At 42.4% G+C, this 22510-nt stretch overlaps 5 protein-coding genes across 7 annotated transcripts in view; 4 read left to right on the top strand and 1 right to left on the bottom strand.

Annotated features, from left to right (window-relative positions):
• The window catches only part of LOC115760867 (inactive serine protease scarface), an 84868-nt gene extending 72782 nt beyond the window's left edge, over positions 1–12086 (top strand). For both annotated transcript variants that reach the window (XM_030702423.1, XM_030702424.1), the window contains 5 exons: positions 1251–1430; positions 9380–10296; positions 10374–10526; positions 10593–10861; positions 10935–12086. In XM_030702423.1, coding sequence (XP_030558283.1) covers positions 1251–1430; positions 9380–10296; positions 10374–10526; positions 10593–10861; positions 10935–11227 — 1812 coding nt within the window. In that variant the 3' untranslated portion in view covers positions 11228–12086. The remainder of the gene's footprint in view (positions 1–1250; positions 1431–9379; positions 10297–10373; positions 10527–10592; positions 10862–10934) is intronic.
• Positions 12087–12278: 192 nt separating this feature from the next.
• On the bottom strand, positions 12279–13534 carry LOC115760757 (probable GDP-L-fucose synthase). Its single transcript, XM_030702236.1, has 4 exons — positions 13340–13534; positions 13167–13281; positions 12550–13107; positions 12279–12446 (listed from the first exon to the last, which is right to left on the bottom strand). The coding sequence occupies exons 1-4, from the start codon at positions 13462–13464 to the stop codon at positions 12279–12281; spliced, it is 966 nt and encodes a 321-aa protein (XP_030558096.1). The 5' UTR covers positions 13465–13534.
• A 182-nt stretch (positions 13535–13716) lies between these two features.
• On the top strand, positions 13717–18871 carry LOC115760861 (mediator of RNA polymerase II transcription subunit 23). Its single transcript, XM_030702415.1, has 15 exons — positions 13717–13799; positions 13858–13945; positions 14001–14142; positions 14198–15101; positions 15168–15370; positions 15424–15800; positions 15860–16034; positions 16094–16582; positions 16646–16972; positions 17038–17261; positions 17320–17402; positions 17458–17605; positions 17668–18325; positions 18388–18528; positions 18591–18871. Exons 1-15 carry the CDS (start codon positions 13761–13763, stop codon positions 18859–18861), a joined length of 4269 nt encoding a protein of 1422 aa, XP_030558275.1. The 5' UTR covers positions 13717–13760; the 3' UTR covers positions 18862–18871.
• A 50-nt stretch (positions 18872–18921) lies between these two features.
• Positions 18922–20292, top strand: LOC115760862 (serine protease snake). Its single transcript, XM_030702416.1, has 2 exons — positions 18922–19303; positions 19363–20292. Exons 1-2 carry the CDS (start codon positions 19051–19053, stop codon positions 20184–20186), a joined length of 1077 nt encoding a protein of 358 aa, XP_030558276.1. The 5' UTR covers positions 18922–19050; the 3' UTR covers positions 20187–20292.
• Positions 20293–21116: 824 nt separating this feature from the next.
• LOC115760610 overlaps positions 21117–22510 on the top strand; it is a 30204-nt gene continuing 28810 nt past the window's right edge. For both annotated transcript variants that reach the window (XR_004017679.1, XM_030702056.1), the window contains exon 1: positions 21117–21780. The gene's annotated coding sequence lies outside the window, so the exon portion shown is untranslated. The remainder of the gene's footprint in view (positions 21781–22510) is intronic.

Consider the following 22510-nt stretch of genomic DNA (forward strand, 5'->3'; position numbering starts at 1 on the left):
AACAAATTAGCCAGCATTGGCGAGGCGTTGCGAAGGTTCCATTAGAATCACATAAAACCGTTGAATGAAGGCGGCAAAGTTCAATGCAAATGCTGCAATGCCAACAAGAGGCTAAAAGATAATAAAAAGTAGCTGAAGACTGTGGCAAGAAAAAGCGCAGCATAGGCGGCATTTGTTTGGACATTATTTTAACACATCATTTATGCAACTGCAATGGCCGCTTTGCTGACCTTTTGCCAGAGGCGACTGCAACAACAATTGCTGCAACAGTCGCAGTCGCAGCAGTAGCAGCAACGATCGTTTAGGCCGCTTAATTAATGCCGATGCCAACGAGTGGCAACTTTATGGCTAACAGTGTTGGTCAAGTACGCGGCTACTAAACACATTGATTGATTGTGCGACAAGGCAAGTGGACAGTAAGCTTTGTATCTGTCATTTGCCAAGTTCGTTGCAGCAGTCATTTGTGTTTTTATTGCCTACACAAATTAAAGAAAAATACAGGATATTTCATAGCCATCGTTGAATGGGCCATAAAAATACAACATCTAAGGATATGCTGTAAAAAACATTTTGCCTAAGCCTAAGACTTCAGCTTTTGGCTGTAACAGACAGTTATGTAATTTCTGTAGGTTCGTTGCCTAAGTCATTCGTTTTAATAGCTATAAAAATATACGTTAAGAAAGGATATCATATATCAAATTAGCTTCAGTTTTTTTTTATGCTTTTGAATGGGTAGCTATTGCCTGAAACAGGTTTGTTTCCTCAGTCTTTGGATTTTTATGGTCTATGTAAATTTAGTTGCAACAAATAATTTTAAAACTTATCATCACATATTAAAGAAGACATATTATATGAAAATTAAGTTTGAAGACATAGATATGAGGAGTTGTATAAGCATTAAGTTTGAGTGCACAGCTATGACAAGTTCGTTGCCTCAGTCATTCGTTTGTAGGACCTGTAACTATTTAAAGATCGATATAGCCATATCCTTCTGTTCGTCTGTCCGTCTGTATGAACGCGTCGGCCTCGATTCTACAATATCTAAAGACTTCAGATTTCAAACATATATTCTCCTATACCATATGTAGAGCAAGTTTATCTTTCTTTTTTCTTGATATATCATTCCACTATCAAAACATCGATCAATATTGAATTTAAGACTTGGTTTCTTAAGCAAATGTATGTGAATTTTATAAATTTCTCTCATTTCATCTGATTTTAAACGTGACCATTTTGCTCTATGCTTGCAGAACTGCAATCCCGAATCAAACATCTGCTGCACTTACCGACCACCGGCCACAACGACGACAACAACCACAACAACCACGCCCGTGCCGTATGCCACCTGTCCACGTGATTCGGATTGTGTGGCGCCGCAAGATTGTCGCAATGGTGAAATCAGCGCCATCAACTATGTGAAAAAGCAGGGGGTAAGTTGTGATAAACCATTTGTCAGACCCAAACCGTTTAATTGGCTCAACTTGAGCAACACACACGCACACACACAAAAAATAATCATTAGCACCGGAAAATGATCTGGGCGTATCAAAAATATCAAGTTTTTTGTTGTTGTTGTTGTTGTTTGTGAGCAGCCGAAAAAGCATTAGAAAAAACCCAACAACTGCATAAAATCGCATTTGGATGTGCCAATGATGAGATGCCCCGAAAACAAAGCGTTCCGCAGTTAAATGCAGCAATCGCAGCACATTTCACAAGCAACTGCAACTGCAACTGCAGCAGCCAGCGGCAGCAGCAGCAGCAGCTGGAAAAACCCACAACAGTTACAGATGCAGCTGATTAGCACACAATTAGTTTACATTTTGAAGCAAAATATTCTTTTGTTGTTGCTGATTGTTGTTGTTGTTGTTGTATCTGTAACTAGATGCAAATTGCACTCAACTTTTGATCTATTTGGTTGTTTTTTTCTTGTTCGCATCAAATTCTGTGAAATGACGAATTGTCCGCCTTTGCAATCCGAGATTTCAAATCGGCTTTGACACGACATCAGCTAGAACCCGCTGAGATAAGTCTCATCGCGGCGTGGGAGTGAGGCGTGTCAGCTACAATTGTCATCTAATATTCGTGCTTAAAAGCTTACAGCACAGGAGTTTTAAATTGGAATCAATAGTAAATTCAATATAATTGAAATATAATAATTGCAAATGAAATCTAGATTTTGTTATATAATATTTATATAAAGCTAGCACTGCGCCCATATAGAAATCTATATCTTTTTTTTTGGCTTTTATAAAGTTTAACTTCATTTTATATTTTGTGAATAAGTTTTTCACTATTTCATCTATATTATTAGTTATTTGCCCTAGTCATGTTCTCACACAGTTTGTATTTCAATCAAAGAGTTTATTTGAATTCAAAAAAATAATAACTTCAATTTAAATACGAAATTTTGAGAATTTCCAGCTTTCACTATATCCGACTTAACTCTTGAATTGTTGCTGCATTTAGCCACATTCAAGCTTTTAGCTTGAAATAAATAACACAAGCTGCTTTTTAGCTACAAATGATTTACATATAGTGAAAATGTATCTGATTTACATAGTAATACGATGACATTGCCCAAGCTCGAGTCCGAGTCCGCGCGAGAGGCTGCAGCCAGTGGCAATGTCAAAACGAAAGACTCAGGCAACGAACTTGATGCCGTCAAGTGGCAATCAAGCAATGGAATGCAGTTGAACTTACGAGCAATGTGCATGAAATGCATTCAAGCCAAAAAAGTGTTAAATTACGGCCTACCAGAATACTAGCCAGGTGAAAGAGACAGCTAGAGGCGGACAGAGGAAAGAGATGGCAACAGGCACTTGCAGATTTATTCAGACCGGGCTGGCATTGCAATTGCATAATTTGTTTACATGCAATGGCCAACAAAACGGGTCAGTTGCGTACTCAACGCTCTTGTTGCCCGTTGCCCGTTGCCGGTTGTTGCACGCAAAAAATAAACAGAAAAAAAAAGAGAAAAAAATCAGCACAGCAAGTGAATTATGTTGCAGCAGCGCCTGTTGCAGCCACGCACTTAAAACTGAAATCGTTTCAGCCAGTTGATGTTTTCTTATTCAGTTTTTTTTGTTTTTGCTGGCTGCTCATTTCGGTGGGCCGCAGCCTCATAATTTGCCTCGACAGAGAGGGGAGCGAGCTGGCAGCTGGCTGCGACCAGGCCCAGCAACAATTACGCACCAAAAAGGTGCCTCGAACTCGTTAAGTTATGCAGGCATTGACGCCAATTGCGTGGCATGCTACAAAATGCACGCTGGGGACAACAAGCAACGGCAACAGCAACAGACGAACCAGTTGCCGCAATGTATACCTAATTTACAAGAGTGCGAAGAGGCAAAAATAACTTAAGTAGTTTAACAGTGAAAAATGCGCGGAATGCAACATTGCAAGGTCGTACGGCAACCCTCTCTGTCAAGCGTTGCATCGGGAGAGGCCACACTGTGGCCTAGGCCTAGGCACGCTCTCCCTCTTCCTCTCGCTCTCTCCCTCTCTCTCTCTTGCTGCGCGCATATCTGATCAATTCATGTTTACATGCCACATGCCACGCATGCCCACTGTGCCCATATCGGCTATTGACCGACCTTTAAGTTTCAGCATTTGCCAAGCTTATTGATAACGTGCATTCGCTGCCTTTTTAATGGATCCTCCTCTGACCAGCTGACCAGCTGACCAACTGAACTAAACGACTTCTCCAGCCATATAAATAGCATCGTATAATTATGTAGATGATTATGGCGCATATTTTCATTATGGCCATTTATCATTTGGGCTGCGGTACTGTGTGCTGTGCATGTTGCATGTTTTACATTTTGTAACATGCTGCATTGCGTGAACTCAATTTTTAGTGTACATATTATTTTTTAGTTCCAGTTTCATGTAATTTATGTAAAACGAAATGTTGTATTTTTCATCGTTAATTTTTTTTTTTGTATTCAACGAGCCGGTTTAACACTTGCAACTTTGACAAATTTTAAGCTACGGATAAACCTTGTTTACTGACATTTAACATAGTAAATTATATTTAATTTATTGCATCCAAGTATTTTAATAGAGAGTAATAGAGCTTAAGAATTAATGCGACATGCTTCAATTATATACTATGCATAAAAGACATATTTCATTTGAAATTTAAAAATAGCCCATCAAATTCCAACAACAATTTCATTCAAATATTGCAACAATTTAACATTCAACTATTTCATTCAAATAGATTTACAAATGTTGGTTTAATTCGATTATTATTTTAAAATGCCTAAAGCTTGTATTCAAAAATCCATTAGAGGATTACTTTAGCATTCATATTTGTTAATGTACTAAATTCGAAATTTTTTTCCCTGATCTAGTTTAGGATATAAACTGACTTATGAATAGCAAATATTTAATTTAATGAATTTATCTTTTTAATTTTATGCATTTTTTCAAATAAAGCATGAACCAGAGAAAAATCCATTTAGCATATATATTTGTTAGGAAAATCCTAGCGAGATTAAAACGTAAGACAGTCGTTAGGTTTTTTCTGCAGGCTCTAAACAGACTAGACCTCATTAGGGCACATTAGGCTTCCCTTTCTAATTGTTTGAGGCTTTAAAATAAATTTGATTGATTGGCCAGGCAAATAGCATTCAAATTTTTGCAAACTCTCCAATTTCGTATAGAAATCTGAGCAAAACTTGACCAATGGGGTCTTTGCATTGAACCCAACTACTGACCTAGCATTCCGTTTGGCAGGCATTTGGGGTTTTTATTGTTTTACCTAGATTTGCTGTCATAAGTGTTGCGTTATTTAAGCTTTTACTGTAGACAGTCATATGGGCAGCTGACTGTCATGTTGAGAAGGCAAATACCGTAAGACAGACAAAAGCAACAAAAGGCTAACACAGCAAACAGAGCATGACGAGTAGGCACGCAGCAAACAACACCACTGACAATAATGATGATGATGTTGATGATGCAGATGATGCTGACGATGATGATGATGATGACGACAACTACAACAACTTCAAGGTCTAGGTCGTAGTCGGAGACAGCCAGAGGCTTTGCGGGGCGCCAGACTTCGCCAAGCAGTCGTTGACAGCGTTTAACATTTTGTTGTTTTTTGTTTTTTTTTTTTTTGTCTTTGTATTTATTGATTTTGTTTATATTTTTTGTGCTTATATATTTGGTATTTCTTTGTCTGTCTTTGGGCTTGAAGCTCAATTATAATAATTATTATTATGGTTCGGGGGGATCTTTGAATGCATGCATATCATTATCAATGATTTCTGTTATAGATATGCGCGCTTATATATAATTTATATGAGACTTTAATAACACTTCAAGCTCCGCTGGCCACATAATTAATAGCACTCAAAGCCGATACAAATTTGATTTAATTTATACGCCATCTAGTTGGCTTGCGCTATAAATTTTCTGTTTTAGCGGACATGCATTATTTATGGCTTAGAAGATGTTGCATAAACAAAAGACTTAAGCGACAAACTTGGGCCATTAAATGCTATCCGACAGCTCAATGCACATCAGGGCCGGGCCGGGCCAAGCCGGGCCGTACCGAACCTGGCATCAGTTGCAAGAGGCCAAAAGCTAATAAACACACAGATTCAATATATTTTTGGTATTTTTTATAGGCGCATAAATTGCCAAAGCTTATAAAAGAAAAAAAAATTACATTGATACAACTACAAGATCGAGGAATTTAATGCTGTGGTATTTGCCACATTAACGCTGTCATAAAAAACAATTTCGCGAAACATTTGTGTCATAAATTTGTATTTTACATAAGGCACCAGAAGAACACTTGACATTTCCAAGCGAACACTCGAGAGCCAGGCTTCAGTTACAAATGAACAGCCCATCTCCAAGCTCTAATGACAGTAGTTGAAAAATGCAATAGCTTCATTTCAAGATTCATCTGGGAAGCAGCATGAGATGTTAGAGTTCAAAAGCAGCATGAATTAATATATTTCAGCTTAATTAATTCATTTTTGATAAGTTATAAGTAGATACTAAATATAATACTTTGTATGAAATATTTTTATATTTTATATAATATATTTTTATATTTTATTTGATATATTTTAAAAAAAAAAATCAAGGAGCCTTTTCGCTTATTTTTTAACTATGCACAAAATCTAACAGAGAGAGCTTTTTCACTCTTTTCTTTTTACTATTTACCAACACTGTCAATAATAATTTTTTAGAATATAGCGTGCATATAAAAAGAGATTTACAATTTTTTATAATAAAACAACACTAACAAAAATAATTCTTAATAATATAGAGCACATATAGAAAGCTTTTCAAATGGTTTCGATTTCTTACATTAAAACAAAGCACATTTTCACAACTTTCTAAGCCATTTACCAACACTGCCTCATGAAGTTTTATATGATATAGAGTGTAATTAAAAAGCTTATAAAAGATTTAAGATCTATTAAATGTTTAATTGCATAGCCTAATAATTTAATTTAGCGCAAGGCCCTCGCGTATTTGCCTGCCTTCTCTCTCCGCCCTGCTCCCTCCTCACTTTTACACTCTGTGCTTTTGAACATTTTTTTACCTTAATCTAATAATCAAGTGCCATTTTAAGCTAGTGTCATTGCCAACATGACTTTATGTACTATTAGCCTTTGGTCAGTTCGTTGCCTAAGTCATTTGTTTTGTTTCGTCTTTTGCTTGGCTCAGGGAACAGCTGCCGCGCCTGGCTTGGCTTGGCTCGCTTAGCAATGGCATTAAAATAAATTTCATAAAATTTCATATACTTATTGTAATTGCAACATTATTAACAAATTGCAGCGCGCCGCAACTGAGACAAGCAACAACAACAACGAACAAGTTGTATGGCCAACAAAATTTATTAAAAGCATTTTGGCGTCATTGTTGCTGTCGCCCGTACAAGTAGCTTCGGCTTGCTGTTCTTGTTGTTGTTGTTGTTGTTGTGGTTGTTGTTGTTGTCGCTGTTGTTATCTTGAAGCTGCAAAATGATTGATCATAAGCAAGAAAGCAAGAGACGCGACTTAATCGGCAATCAAGTGGAAGCTGAGAGCTGCTACCCGCTGCCTGCTGCCTGCTGCCTGCAGCTTGTCATTGATCAACAACAACAACAACAACAAAAAATATGCCAGTTTCGCATTGTTGTAGCGGTTTTTTGTTTTTTAATGATAACGTGTATTACATAAAATTTAATGCGTGCGTCTCTTGCTTTATGCTTAATGCTCATTGGTCATTGAGTGATGTCTACATTAAGATAACATTTGATTAACGCTTAATTGATGAAAATTATGCCAGAGGGTCAACTAATGATAATGATAATGATAAGAAATTAAGGCAGCCAGGAAGGACAACCGGACCACATGCGACAACGTCTTGCAAATTTAGGCCAAGCCTTGGCCAGCGGAAGCGACGCATTCCCCCATTTAATTATAATTATTAATTTGTCATCCGACGCATCTCGACGGCCTGTCGCTGTACGCTTTTCGCTTAATTTTTAACAAATGTGCACATTATTTTTTGTTTTTTTTTTCCTTATTCTTGCTTGTTTTTATCTTTTTTTTATTTTGATTATTATTGTTTTTTCGCACGCCCCGCGGTAGCAGCTGCTGTCTGTCGTCTGCTGCTTGAATTATGAGTTACAAATTGCGCGAAAACAATAAAACAGAAGGTCGCAACGTTGACAACGCGGCCGTGCGAAGAGCTCCGGCTTGGGATCTGTTTAATTTTTGCTTGGTTTTTGAATTTGTTTTTCAAGAATTTACAATTCAATTCTTTTGTGGGCGGCCATACAAACATTACGATTGCGTAAGCATTGCGACAATCAAGAACCAGTTCCCCCCCCCCCCCCCCCCCCCCCCCCCCCCCCCCCCCCTCTTTCATGCAAATGCGAGGTGTTGAAAATAATAATAATTGTAATCTGTAAATTTGCGGAACAAAAAATTAAGTGAAAAATAAGCTGAGCTAGAAGTGCAGAGGCACAAGTACTATTAATAGAGATTGTTTTCTAAGTCTGCTGCAAATGTCAACAACTTTATAAAATGCCCAAGGCATATGGATTGCGCATCTTTTAAAGCTTTGCTTATGACCTGCTACAGATAGCTTTGTGCAAGGCAATTATATAAAATATATTTAAATTGATTATTATTCTATATAATTATATGATATTTATATTTATTAACTTGAGCCTGTAAATAAGTAAATATAAGAGAAATTCGCCAAAACAAACATTATAAATATTTGTTACATTTTAACAAGTTGATTTCTTTTTTCTTCTAGTATGCATAAATAAAATAAAAATTGCATATTTAACTATTTATTAAGCAGCTCTGTCAAGCTTCAATACAAATCTCAGCTGTTAGCTGACAAAGAAAAAATTGCTTGGAATATTCATTTGTTTTATGAGCTAGCTTTTTGTTTAAGCTAACGGAATAATACAATATATAAAATTAATATCAAGTATACTACAAACAAATTCTTAAACAATAAAATACCTCGCCTAACAGAAAGAGTATTTAAGCTACGTCACGTCCCTTATAGATTTTCGTGTATTCTTTTCTTATGTATAAACATTTTTTGTTTCCATAATTTGTGTAATTTTTGTGTAGCGGCACTTTGATTGTAGAACCGACTAATTGCCGCTGAATGAAGCCGTTAATGTGCACATTTATATTAATATTAATATTCATTTTATTAATATGTGTCTAGACGTGTTATTTATTCATTCGATTTTCATAAATGATTTTTACACAATTTAGTCATCAATTTGTTTTTGTTTGTCTTTTATTTATTTGATCATTTTTTTTGTTTTTTTTTTTTTGTTTTGTCACGCACCCACAAAGTTTCTCAAATGTTTTCCGTTTGCAATAATTGTTGGAGATTTTAGCATATAAATAAGCAAATTAATAGACAATGTGTGTGTGTGTGTTAGTGTGTGTGTAGGTGTTGCCAGCGAGCAAAAGACTTAGGCGACAAACTTGACACAGCAACTGCCGCAGCAATTGAAACGTTTTGAAACGTTTTCTTGCCGCATAGATTGCACCATGAAACTGCAAATTTCTGGGTTAACATTAACACCAGATTCAAAAGCAAAAGAAGAGGCTGCAGCACACGAAAAAAAAAATAGAAAAAAAAAAACAAGCAAAACAATTGACAGGCAGCATTGGCCATTTTAATGAGCGGGTTGCCGTGCTCAACAGTCGAGTGGTTGGCAGCAGTTGCCAGTCGCTTGTTGCTGGTAATTTAATGCGCTGCCTCATGGACTCCAAAGCACGACCCAGACACGGCTTTGACTCTCCGCCCATTGCTAATTTGTGTGTGCCCTCCCTCTCTTGCTTGGCAAATTTATAATATCTGTCTCTCGCCTTTTTGTTTCTTTCAGGCAAATCGTTGCTATGAGCCGGAGATTTGCTGCCGCATGCCATCGACTACGCTGACCGAGGATGGCTACATTTTCAACCTGCCCGAGAAGACATTCCCGCTGCCCACCAATCCCACCGTGCCCGCCGTGCGCACCACACAGCCCGCCTATCGGCCACAGCCCACAACTGCGCCTGCCCCACGTCCCACCAATGAGTATCTGCCGCCCACAACCACACGTCGTCCCGTGGTTGATTATTTGCCACCGCAAACCACTCGCCGGCCCATCTATCAGCCGCAGCCAACACAGACACGCGCTCCGCAGCCGACACGCCCACAGCCCACGCAGCAGCCGTACCGCCCACAGCCCACGCAGCCGCCGTACCGTCCGCAGCCCACACAGCAGCCCTACCGCCCGCAGCCCACGCAGCAGCCGTACCGTCCACAGCCCGAGCAGCCCGCACCCACTCAGCCTGCGTACCGTCCACAGCCCACACAGGCGCCGACGCGTCGCCCCACCAATGAGTACTTGCCGCCCGTGTCTGTCAACGAGATTCCACACCGCGAGCCGCGTCCCACGCAGCCGCCACGATATGAGCCGGACCGTGTGCCACAGCCGTCCAATGAGAAGCCCGTGTACCGCGGCGAGGATCAGCTCTCGCCCCAGATCTTCCCTACGCCCGGTGCCGCCGATTTGCCCAAGCACTATGCCAAGTGCGCCTCAGCGCTTGTCTGCAGCCCGGAGAACTATTGCAATGCCATTGGCGTGCTGAGCGATACGCCCCTGCAGCTGAGCCCCATGGAGGCCGCCTTCCGTGTGCCGCTCACCGACTGCCTGCTGCCCGACAATGGTGCGCCCGGCAAGTGCTGTCGCGATCCCAACTATGTCGATCCCTGGCCCGTCAATCTCGCCGGCGTTTGCGCCACCCGCAACAAGCGGTAAGCGGCGATACCTTTTGGAAACTAACCTGGAACAGTTGCTTAACTTTCTTCCTCGTCCGATTTGATATTTGCAGCACCAAGCCCACGGGCGTTAAGGATATTGATGCCAACTTCGCCGAGATCCCATGGCAGGCGATGATTCTGCGCGAGTCAAGCAAGACCCTGCTCTGCGGCGGCGCCATCATTGGAGACGAGTTCGTGCTTACCACGGCCAGCTGTGTGGACGGGTAAGTTTCCTTTTTTATCTAGTCTCTAGTCTCTAGAAGATTACAATACTCGCCCTGCCGCTGCAGCGTGCCCGTCAACGATGTGCGCATCAAGGCCGGCGAATGGGAACTGGGCAGCACCAACGAGCCGCTGCCCTTCCAGCTGGTGGGTGCCAAGACCATTGACGTGCATCCCGCATACGATCCCTCGACCAGAGCCAATGACATGGCCATCGTACGCCTGGACAAGCGTTTCGAGTTCGCCACCCACATTCAGCCCATCTGCATCAGTGACGAGGATCCCGGCGCGTCCGAGCAGTGCGTGACCACCGGCTGGGGCAAGCAGGCGCTGTCAAGTAAGCCCAGAAGAAGAAAGCAGCCCAGTCTATGGACAAGTTTGATTAATTCCTTGCAACTCTCACACCACAGTTCATGAGGAGGGCGCCATTATGCACGTGACCCAGACCTCGACGCAGGCGCGCAGCGATTGCGGCGCGGACGGCACCAGCGTCTGCAGCGCCACCAAGTTCGATGCTTGCGAATTTGATGCGGGCAGCGCGCTGGCCTGCGGCAGCGGCTCCAATGTCAAGCTCAAGGGCGTCTACAGCGGCGAGAACAATTGCGGCGAGAATCAATCGGTGCGCTTCGCCAAGCCAGACATCAAATGGATCAATCAGGCATTTGCCGATCGCAGCAAGCCGCTGCTCCTGAAGCGCTTCTAGAGGCGCCTCGGGCCGCTGAACAGGATTTAGCCAACCAATCGAGTGTACAACAAACGGAAGATGATATCCAGAATGTTGAGCAATCAATCCATCGGGCGACAGCTCAACTGTTGCAAACGTGTTTTTTTTTAGTTGAACTATTTTTAATGTAGCCAACTTTGCGCTGCTGTTAAACTCTTTTCACTCTTCCCGAAAGCACCGCCAGCACCCGCATCATCACACTGACCAGCAGCAGCACCATCCCATCCCAAACCACGAACCACTCCACCACATCTACCCCGTCCACATTTCTAATTTATTCAAAACAAGTGTCTTTTGTCTTTACCTTTCTTTGAGTTTTTAACTGCCAGCGTTTCTTCTCGAATCTATTTCTATTTTAGTTCAAATAAGCAAAGTGAACAATTTTAATGGTATAGAAGTCCAGCAAGTTGTAAAATATTTAATTATAAGCCTAGGTTCTACGGACAAACTCGATGAATTGCCAATACGAACAATACGGACGAACGAAACCCAAAATTCAACCACATTCAAATCAAACAACAACGATGAACCGCAAACCTCCAAGTCCTTTGAGAGAAATTGAGATTATACAAGAAATAATATATTTTTTTGATTTTTTCTATCATTTACTCTACTGCGTACCTAGCTTAAGCGATACCCGCCCACGCCCCCTGACCCCTACATCATCCTTATAGCCGTGCACCCTTTCACATATGAGAGCACCAATACCGAGATTTACCGTTATTTAAAGCTTTTTCCTATATCGTAAATCGTATAATATGTATGTATGTAATATGTTAAACATGTTGTATAAAGTGTCTATGCATCTAAATTTAGCTTCTTATTTAATTTTTAAATAAAGAGAAATTATTTAGATATATCGTAAATGCGCGCATTTATATTTTCGTTCTTCCTTTAAATCACATTCAATTTCATATATATATATATATATATATATGAACTACGATTTGGCTAGAAACTAATACATATATATATATATATATATATATATATATATATATATATATATATATATATATATATATATGTATTAGTTTCTAGCCAAATCGTAGTTGGTCGTATACCAGAGCACAGATGCCTCTATGGCTTCCTGGAAGTCTGTAAACTTAAAGTCCGGCAATAGGCTGCGCAGCTTGGCATTAGATGCCGTCTTCTTATGTTGTCCATCTGCTTTGCTCGTATCACAGACCAGTTTACCCTGGAAAAACAATAAGCTTTATAAGTAAGCTTAAGACATCATTTAAAATACAGCCGAACTTTAAACGTATTAATTATTTTGGCTACGGATGCCCATGGCTCACCTTAAACTTAAATGCCTTGGCTATGGCTTCTGCCACTTCGTAGATCGTCACCTCTGACGACTCATCCACGCTGAGCACAATTGGCTCAACGCTGTCGTAGTGCCGCAGCACCCATATCATCAGCTTGGCCAAGTCCAGGGAGTAGATGAACTGACGCAATGGCTTGCCGCTGCCGTAGACTGTGAAAACCTTTTCGCTTTCGGGCGTTTCCGGCTGCTCTGTGCGCAGCTTGTGCATGCGATTGATCATGCCCGGTATGACGTGACTCACCTCGGGCTTATAATTGTCGTGTGGTCCGAATATGTTGCAAGGTATCACAGATGTATACAAGTGTCCGTACTTGTCATGATATGCGTGATTCTGTATGTCTATCAAACGCTTTGCATACGAGTAGCCATAGTTGGAGGCGTGTGGTGGTCCGTTGTGCACCATTGTCTCATCGATGGGGTAGGTGGTCTTGTCCGGAAAAATGCAGGTGGACAGGCAGGAGACAACCTTTGTGCAGCCCAGCTCATGTGCCGTTTGCAGCACATGATCGTTGATCAGCAAATTGTTGCGCTGAAATAGATAAGATGAAATTGAAGGCTCTGCGAACAGCTGAGGCGGCGCCTTTTTACCAAGAAATCCAGATTGTTGTTCATATTGTGAAACAGTCCCCCGACCATGGCAGCCAAATGTATAACATGCGTCGGTTTCACTTTCTCAAAAAGTGCCTGCGTGGCCGCCAGATTTCTGCATTGTTTATAAAAGTCAAGCCAAATATTGTGAAGTACAAACAAAATTCACTAACGTCAAATCGGCATCTTTGGAGCCGGCAAAGAACCATTCCTCGTCGCTTGGCTGCTCATTTTCGATAATAGCCTGCAATGCATTGCCCACAAGACCAGTACCGCCCGTAACAAGCACCTTTTTCATAATTCCAACAGCTTTTATGTGTGAAGTTCACTTTTAACAACAAATTCAACCACCTGATAGACTTAATAGTGATGCTCAATGGGAGAAAAGGTATGAGCGATATATTGAGTTTGTATGTCGCTGGTATCGATAGGGCTTACAATACCAAACATATCGATATGGCATACAATTCCAGACGTATATCGGCGGCAGTAATCGACTTCTTGTACTCGATACCTCATTTGTTGTTTGTCAGCCGGCTTGCAGTGAAAATTTGTTTATGCGTGGAAAAAATGCACAATTAATAAATAAATAAAATGGATACGCAAATTTTAGATGCCGTCAACGACTTTCTGGTAAGATTAAATAAAGCAGCAATTATTGTGTGACTTCTAAGCGCGCTAATTTACGCAGAAAGTGGACTCCATAGACGAAGCGTTTGTGAGCGTCATTTTATTCAAGTCCGAGGATGACAAGGCAAGCAATTTTACAAATAATTTGAGTAAGTAAAGCCATAAATTCTGTTTCAGCACGCATTTAATGTGTACTTCTTGCAGTTACCGCATTCGGCAATGTGGAAAATCGGGAACAGGTACTGCGCTCGTATTTGCTGCGGGCCGCGGAAGCCCCAAGCTACCACATGCAGGTGCTGATGGGAGCGCTGCCCAAATTGGTGGATGCGCACCTCATTACGGCAAGGTGGGTGAGTTTCCAGCCATATGATGTATAAATATTAATATGCGTACAATTATAGAATGCTGTGCGACAAGGTTTTGTCCTGCGAGAAACTCGACTATGAGCGCAAAACCTTTTGGATCGAAAGTTTCCGGCTGATCAAAAAGGTAATCGCGCATGTGGACTATAAGGGCGTGCGTGAGATCATGAAGGCGTGTCGCGACAAGGCCCAATGGTTTCCACTCAATGTCAACGTCACATATCTACCCCAATTGCTCGCCGTGGAGGAAATCATACGCTTTATATTCGATCGTAACAACTGCCTGTTGCCCGCGTACTTCATAGCCAATGAAATAATGCGTCCGTTTCCCTATCACTGGAAACTTAACAAACTGATGACTGATTTTGTTGAGGAATTCCGGGCTACAGCGCAAATGGTTTCGATCATTGGCCATGCAAATATGCTGCCCATTGTGGAACATTTTGGCTATGCCGATCACTTGATGAACTCCTGGCGACTGGATCACAACACCTTGAAGTTCAACTTTAAGGGCAGCCTGCCGTATGAGCCCGAATTGCTAGAGGATCAGACGCCTTTGTTGCGCTATGTGCTGGAGCAGCCGTACTCGCGCGAAATGGTTTCAGTCATGCTCAATCTTCAAAAGCATCAGAAGCAGCGCTACAATGCGCTCGAGGAGCAGCTGGTCAATCTGATAATACATGCCATGGAAATGACTGAATCGAATGATGCCACTGCGGGCAGTGGCTTCAATGCTACCGACGAACAAATTTCGCCCAACGAATGGGTGTGGCTGCATCTCTCCTCACAGTTGATTTACTTTGTGCTCTTTCAATTTGTCAGCTTTATGCACATTGTACTGGCTCTGCATGAGAAGCTATCGAAGCTGGAGCTGCGCAAGGGTCGCGATCAGCTGATGTGGATACTGCTGCAGTTCATCTCAGGCAGCATACAAAAGAATCCCGTATGTAGGCCAACTTGGACAACCCCTGATTATAGCTTATAAACTCAATTTACTTCCTTTACGCAGATCACCAACTTTTTGCCTGTGTTCAGACTCTTTGATCTGCTCTATCCAGAACAGGAGCCACTCAAGCTGCCCGACTACAACAAGTCTTCACTGGTCCGTCACATGGCGCCCATCTGCATCTGGATACATCTAATGAAAAAGGCGCGTGTGGAAAATATGAACATAACACGACCGCTGCCAATTGCGCTGAAAAACCATCAAGAGTGCGTATTTTGTATCTTTATCTGTTCTTTTCATAAACTAATATTTCTTGCAGCTTTCTGCAGCATCTGGTCGCGCCAAATAGCATGATGAACGTCACGTTGGGCAATGATTTTCGCATTATACTCATCTGCAATGCATACTCAACCAATCAGGAGTACTTTGCGCGACACATGAATGTATTGTTGGATGCCATGAATGGCAATGCGAAGTCAGCGAACGGCACACCGATACCAGCTGTTACCTACTCCGTCTCAGTGCTGGACAGCCTGACGGTGCACAGCAAAATGTCTCTGATACACAGCTTTGTTACGCAAATGCTGAAGCAGGCGCAGAGCAAGACGCTGGTCCCGGCACCGGCGCTCATTGAAACCTATGCCAGATTGCTGGTCTACACTGAGATTGAGTCGCTGGGCATCAAGGGTTTTCTGAGTATGCTAGATAAGATAAAGATTGTTAACTTAATGGCTTATTCATTATCCTCTTTATAGCTCAACTGCTGCCTACAGTATTCAAGAATCAGGCCTGGGCTATGCTGCACACGCTGATGGAAATGTTCTCCTATCGCCTGCACCATGTGCCCACACACTATCGCGTCCAGCTGCTCTCACTGCTCTACACGCTCTCCTCAGTGCCGCCGACCAATAAAATGCAGTTGAATCTGTGGTAAGTTTGTAATTTAAATATTTTCTACAACAAGCTATTAATCGTGGCTTTTTTCGCAGCTTTGAGTCCACTGCATTGCGTTTGATAACCAGCATTGGCTCCGCCGAGTTTCAGTCACAGTTTTCGCGCTATTTGAATGATAAGTCGCCTGGTGGCGTTGCGTCCAACGAGAGCGAGGAGCTAAATCGTGTCCTCATCTTGACGCTGGCGCGTTCTATGCACGTTCATGGCGGCGGCGATGAGTTGGCCGGTTGGTGCAAGGATTTTCTGTCCAACATAATGCAACACACGCCGCATTCGTGGCCAATGCAATCCCTGGCCTGCTTTCCGCCCGCACTCAACGAGTATTTCACACAGAACAATCATCCGGCGGAGAACAAGCAGCAGCTGAAAAAGTCCGTAGAGGAGGAGTATCGCAATTGGACATCCATGTCCAATGAGAACGACATAATTGCCCACTTTATACGGCCCAACACAAATCCGTTGTTCTTGTGTTTGCTTTTTAAAATCATATGGGAAACGGAGAGTATCAGTCCCGTGGCATACAAGTGAGGCACTGCCAGCTCAACCACCTGTAGAACAGTCCTTTAATTGATCTTACTCCTTTTTAGAATTCTAGAAGGGATCAGCGCACGTGCCCTGTCCACACATTTGCGCAAATTCTGTGATTATCTGGTCGCCGAGGTGGCCAGCTCTTCGGATGGACGTGACTTTATACACAAATGTGTGGATACCATCAATAACATGATCTGGAAGTTCAATGTGGTTACCATCGATCGCCTGGTGCTCTGCCTGGCGCTGCGCACGCACGAGGGCAACGAGGCGCAGGTGTGTTTAATCATAATTCAGTTGCTACTGCTGAAAGCCTCCGAGCTGCGCAATCGCGTGCAGGAATTCTGCAAGGACAATAATCCTGATCACTGGAAGCAAAGCAACTGGTAAGTAAATCGCTTTTAATCAAATTCAAAACTGAATCCAATATTTGTCTACATTTTGCTTTCAGGCATGAGAAACATCTGCAATTTCATCAAAACTATCCCGAGAAGTTTGCGCCGGATGAGTCTGCGTCGCAAATCCCATTACCCGTCTACTTCAGCAATGTCTGTCTTCGATTTCTGCCTGTGCTCGATGTGGTCGTGCATCGCTTTATTGAGCTCACCATACCGAATGTGCACCAAATTCTGGGCATCATATTGGATCACTTGAGCATACTCTATAAGTTTCATGGTGAGTGTAGCCGCCTTTCCTCGCTGCACATTCATAAGCTCTTATTTTCTGTTATCAGATCGTCCCATTACCTATCTGTACAATACGTTGCACTATTACGAGCGCATTTTGCGTGATCGCCTGCCGCTGAAAAAGAAGCTGGTAAGCTGTTGTTTTATTCCGTTTTAAACAGCTGTTAAAGCTGTATTTCATACAGGTTAGCACCATCACAAGCGCGTTTAGTGAGATACGTCCGGCCAATTGGAGCGTCAGTGAGCCGTATAAAGTTTATCTGCAAAGTCAAGACGCTTTATGGACGCCCGAGCTGAGCTACTACATGAATCTCATTCGAAGATTGGCTGACAGTGAGCTTTAACCAGAGATTTTTTTAAACATTTGTTAATGTCCAATTTTGTCTCCCATTTAGCTATCAGCGGGAAGAACGTCTTCTACACCACCGATTGGCGTTTCAATGAGTTTCCCAATGCACCCACCCATGCGCTATATGTTACCTGCGTGGAACTGCTTGGCCTGCCCTTGGCGCCATCCGTGGTTGCGGGCAACATAATCGATGTGATTGTCAATGGTTACGCTGTGGTGCCGCAAAAGGAGATACACAGCTACATCAATGCGGTGGGCATTGTGCTGGCCGCCCTGCCGGAACCCTACTGGAGTGCAATTTACGATCGCCTACAGGACATGCTGAACACGCCCAACATGCTCAACTGGACATATCGATTTAATGCCTTCGAACTGTTTAACTTCAAGACTGTGCGAGAGGCCATGCTGGAGAAAAGCTATGCTGTGGTGCTGGCAGTGGCGCATGCGGTGTTCCATCACATGGGCGCCTTCAAGCTGGCAGCCATGACCAGATACATCAAAGAGAAACTGAAGCCCTGTGTGCGCACCGAGCACCAATTGCTGTATCTATGCCATGTCTTTGGACCGTTTCTGCAGCGCATTGAGCAGGAGAAACCGAATGCGGTCGCGGGCATAGCCATATTTCTTTATGAAATGTTGGAAAATGTAGACAAGCAGCATGGACCCAAGCCATTGGAGTATATGGATCAAATTTGCGACTTTCTGTGAGCATTTTGTGAGCCATACATTGTGTATACATGTATTAAGAATCTTTACTTTTATGCAGCTATCACATTAAGTACATACACGTGGGCAATATTATCAAAAACGAATCGGAGGCAATAATCAAAAGGCTGCGACCGCAGCTGCAAATGCGTCTGCGCTTCATAACGCATCTAAATCTGGAGGACATACACACAGAGAAGATGTAAGTTCTATATGCAAATCAGTGTTATTTATTATATTAATGTATTTATTATATTTGAATAGAGCTGACAGCAATGCAAATACAACCACAAATGCAAATCAATCGCCATTGCAAGCACAGCAGCAGCAGCAACAACAAGCTCAGGCAGCGGCTGTGGCTGCAACAACCACCAGCTTGCCACTGGGCAGCGGCGGCAGTACTCAACAGCAAATGTACCTGCAACACATGCAGCAACAACAGCAGCAGCAACAACAACAACAACAACAACAACAACAACAACAACAGCAGCAGCAACAACAACACTTGCAAAGCATGGGCATGCGTCACAACTAGACAACAACAAGAAATACTACTAAATTAATAACAACTAGCTTTAGCTTAGGTTCTACGTATTTATTTAAGTATGCATAGGTTTCGTAGCAGTCTGGAATATTCAATTAGCACCGATCAGCTTAGGGATCAGGTTTTGTCCGCTAGCAGTTCACCTCGTGCCGTTCAGTTGTGCATTCGATCTTGTTCGCAATGTACGCTTTTTGTAGTTTACTTTTAACGCTTCTCGCCTGTTCGAGCCGCGTTTGGAGTGAGCTTTGCGATCGCGGCACTGGCGAGTGCAAGGAGCTGTCCGCCACGGAGTGTCCTGTTCTATTCTATAATCAGCACCTGATTGGGAACGAGATCAAATATTGCAACGAATTTGAGGACATAGTGTGCTGTCCGTTGCCTCTTAACAGGCAAAACCAAGCGCCAGCGGATGTGACTCGTCCCTTTGAGAAGGGTAAGCAGCAGCACTTATTATTTAGCAATTAAACTAACCCCTCGCTCTATCCTTACCAGAATGCAAGCACTTTAATGATATCAGAGCTTCTTGCCATAACTCGCCCTTCATTGTGGGGGGCACCAAGGCAGAAGCTCGTGAATTTCCGTTCATGGCGCTCATTGGCACCACCGAGAAGGGCGAGAAGCACATTAAATGGGACTGCGGCGGCACATTGATACATCCCAAATACGTTATTACGGCCGGCCATTGTCTGGTGACGATTGAAACAAAGGAGCAGCGTCTGGATCCCAACTTCGACTCGCCCAAATATGTGGTGCGGCTGGGCGAATTGGATTACAATAGCACCGAAGATGATGCGCAGCCGCAGGACTTCAAGGTCGTCAACTACGTTGTGCATCCCTTCTACAGTGATGATGATGAAGGCAACATAACCAACGACATTGCCGTCATTGAGCTGGATGCAAATGCAACTTTGAACGAGTATGTGGCACCCGCCTGTCTTCCGCCCAGCACCGGCAACGAGAATCTGCAGCTAACAGCCGCCGGCTGGGGATTAACCGAAGATGCGGGCAAGAAATCCTCGCATCTGCTTAAGGTAACCCTCGAGCGTTTCAGCGATGATCTGTGCGACGAACGACTTGACCTGGTCATAGAAAGGCGCACCCAGTTCTGTGCGGGCTCCGTCAACAGCAATGGCGACACCTGCAACGGCGACTCGGGCGGGCCCATTTTCGTGCAGCATCCGCATTACAATTGCCTTAAGCTGTTTCTTGGCATCACCTCCTTTGGCCGCATCTGCGGCACGAGAGGTCTGCCCAGTGTTTACACTAAGGTTCACCTCTACACAGATTGGATTGAGAATATTGTGTGGGGTGAGTAAATTAAATGTTGTCTTCAGGCTGCAAATTGTGTTTGTTTTCGTCAACTCGTTTTATCTGTGTAAATTAATTATAAATTATTTTAATTAAAATTTCTCTTAAGTAATATATAAAGTAATTGATTAATTGACTTGAATAACTTTTATGCAACGTGCTTAACATATTTAAATATTAAAGCCGACTTCCGCTACCTATTTTACATCAAAGTCCACAAAGCAAATTCTATAGCTATTATATAATAACGCTGAGAAAGTTACAGTTGACTTGCAAAGCTTTCCAGTCAATAGTAATTGTAGATCCCCCCAGACTGGTTTTAATTTTTATGGTAATACTTATTCGACTTTTTATTGTCAATACCTTTACAAATATATGTATTTCAATCGTGTTTACAAAATTTGTGAGCAAAAAGTAAGGTTAGAGCCGTTTGTCTTAAGATATTTTTATATTGATTTCCCGAGCTCTACTCTAAATGATAGAGTTGAAATTGAGCTGTAAGGCTCCCTCTAATCCGCATAGCTGCTTCAAAAAATCATTGCGCGCAATAATTATATGCCTTTAGCATTGTTTTCCACTTTGACTTCGAATTCTTTTCTTATGTTCCGCTTTGGAATATCGTAGACAATGCTGAGAGTAGGAAATTCAACGGTACTTCTTATACATAGTTGCTCTATCTCTCTCTCTGCCTGTGCGCCTTCTGCTTTTCGTCGTTCACCAATTTGAGCAGATTTAAGTGCTGCCACTCAAGCAGCACTTTTTAATGTTGCCACTTAGTCAAAAAGAAATAGTCAGTTGCATAGCAAGCAGCTGGAGTTTGGCAACATTAAAGCTTTGCTTGCTCTATTGCTCACGCGCTCTCAACAACGTTTGCCTGTAAGTCCGGCTTAAGCTGGCGCTTCCAGTTAGTATTTCGACGTGCTACCGAACAGACGTGTGCTGCGCTAGAGCTATTGTGATTGTGTTTGTGAGTTTGCCGCCGAATTGTGCAAGGCACGTACTGTAGTTGATCGTGTGCTTACTGTGGGGCCCGTATAGAACGCGCCATTGCAATAAATCAAGCGAAAAGTATTTAATTAGCAAAAAATGCAGCAAAGCGAAATGTACATTCGATGCGCATTCGATTTTTATTGATTAACACATCGCACACAAACAAGCCAAGCGCGTGTGTGTGAGTGTGGGTGCTACGATCATCGATAGTTGTGTTAGGGGTGCGCGGAGTGTGCAACACCACCGTCTTACCGTTGCTTCAGTACCTTAGATCGTAATACAAGTCTACGTTCAAAGTGCCGCGCGACTGCATTGTTTTGACTTTGATCGTGTGCTAAGCCCGCCCCTCGTTGCTCGGCTACCTGCCCCCGCTGTCAAGCGCGTGCGTGTCGTAACTTTTGATTAGCTTTTTTCTGCGATTCCAAGACTCGTCTTCAAGTGCCTCGTCGCCCGTCGCCCGTCACCCGCACCGTCACCCTCTCCGACTACGTAGCAGGAGCTGCAGCTCACCCTTTGGAACATTGCGCTTGGCTGTTTTTTGTGTTTTTGTTGTTTTTTCGTAACTTATCGCCGCCTACATCGCATAATTTTGCAGCTGTTGCCATTTCGAAGGTGAGCATCAAAGGAATTCACATTTGCCAGTTATTGTTCTTCTTTGTATTGTTGGCAGGAACACGGGCATAAATTTATTTATATTTCATTTCGTACTGAAAGTTGCGCACTATAAATACATCGGACAGGTGTTTTCCTGTTCGTCAAACTCTTAAGACAGACAAAACATCCTTAGCTTAAACCTTTTGAGAATTGTAAATGAAATTTGCATATGCTTGCCTCACTTGATTTTAACTTGGGGATAAATTAATTTTATTATAAAAAATTACATGTTCCTCTTGTGCATGGAACATTTGTATTCTAATCTATAGAAGCTCAAATTTCCAAGCAATCTCTGTAATATGATGATGACACACCTTTTCTTCATACCTCATCGATATTTTTTCAATTATGTTTTTGCCATACGATTTGATTATTGCATATTGGTTGACAGCTGCTTTTAGTAATTATTCAGCATTCACATTTGCCGTATCGAATGCTCATCCAATGTGGGCTGTGGATGCTGTCGCAGATGAGATCATTTCTAAAATCAAAATCAAACAAAAGAAAACAAAGCTGATGAAAAAATACTTAATTCTTGTGTGTTTGGCTTGTAAGTCCATTAATCACAAAGGAAACGCTGAGTCCGCAGCTCCCAAGTTTTGTATACTGAGTCAGAGGCAGAGATATTTAAATACTTTCATTAAATACAAATGCGGATTGTTTTTCGTTAATGTCTCTACTACGCTTT

Source organism: Drosophila novamexicana, unplaced genomic scaffold, assembly GCF_003285875.2.
Source record: "Drosophila novamexicana strain 15010-1031.04,08,12 unplaced genomic scaffold, DnovRS2.1 tig00000462-arrow-pilon, whole genome shotgun sequence".
Taxonomy (NCBI): Eukaryota; Metazoa; Arthropoda; class Insecta; order Diptera; family Drosophilidae; genus Drosophila; species Drosophila novamexicana.

Excerpts from the sequence above, each read along its gene's own strand:
- LOC115760757 (XM_030702236.1), bottom strand. The coding sequence starts at position 13,464 with ATGAAAAAGGTGCTTGTTACGGGCGGTACTGGTCTTGTGGGCAATGCA. Across the intron at positions 13,108-13,166 it reads ACAACAATCTGGATTTCTTG|CGCAACAATTTGCTGATCAA; the intron begins GTAAAAAGGCGC and ends TATCTATTTCAG. Across the intron at positions 12,447-12,549 it reads CCAAGGCATTTAAGTTTAAG|GGTAAACTGGTCTGTGATAC; the intron begins GTGAGCCATGGG and ends TTGTTTTTCCAG.
- LOC115760862 (XM_030702416.1), top strand. The coding sequence starts at position 19,051 with ATGTACGCTTTTTGTAGTTTACTTTTAACGCTTCTCGCCTGTTCGAGC. Across the intron at positions 19,304-19,362 it reads GACTCGTCCCTTTGAGAAGG|AATGCAAGCACTTTAATGAT; the intron begins GTAAGCAGCAGC and ends TATCCTTACCAG.
- LOC115760861 (XM_030702415.1), top strand. The coding sequence starts at position 13,761 with ATGGATACGCAAATTTTAGATGCCGTCAACGACTTTCTG. Across the intron at positions 16,583-16,645 it reads ATCAGTCCCGTGGCATACAA|AATTCTAGAAGGGATCAGCG; the intron begins GTGAGGCACTGC and ends ACTCCTTTTTAG. Across the intron at positions 18,326-18,387 it reads GATCAAATTTGCGACTTTCT|CTATCACATTAAGTACATAC; the intron begins GTGAGCATTTTG and ends ACTTTTATGCAG.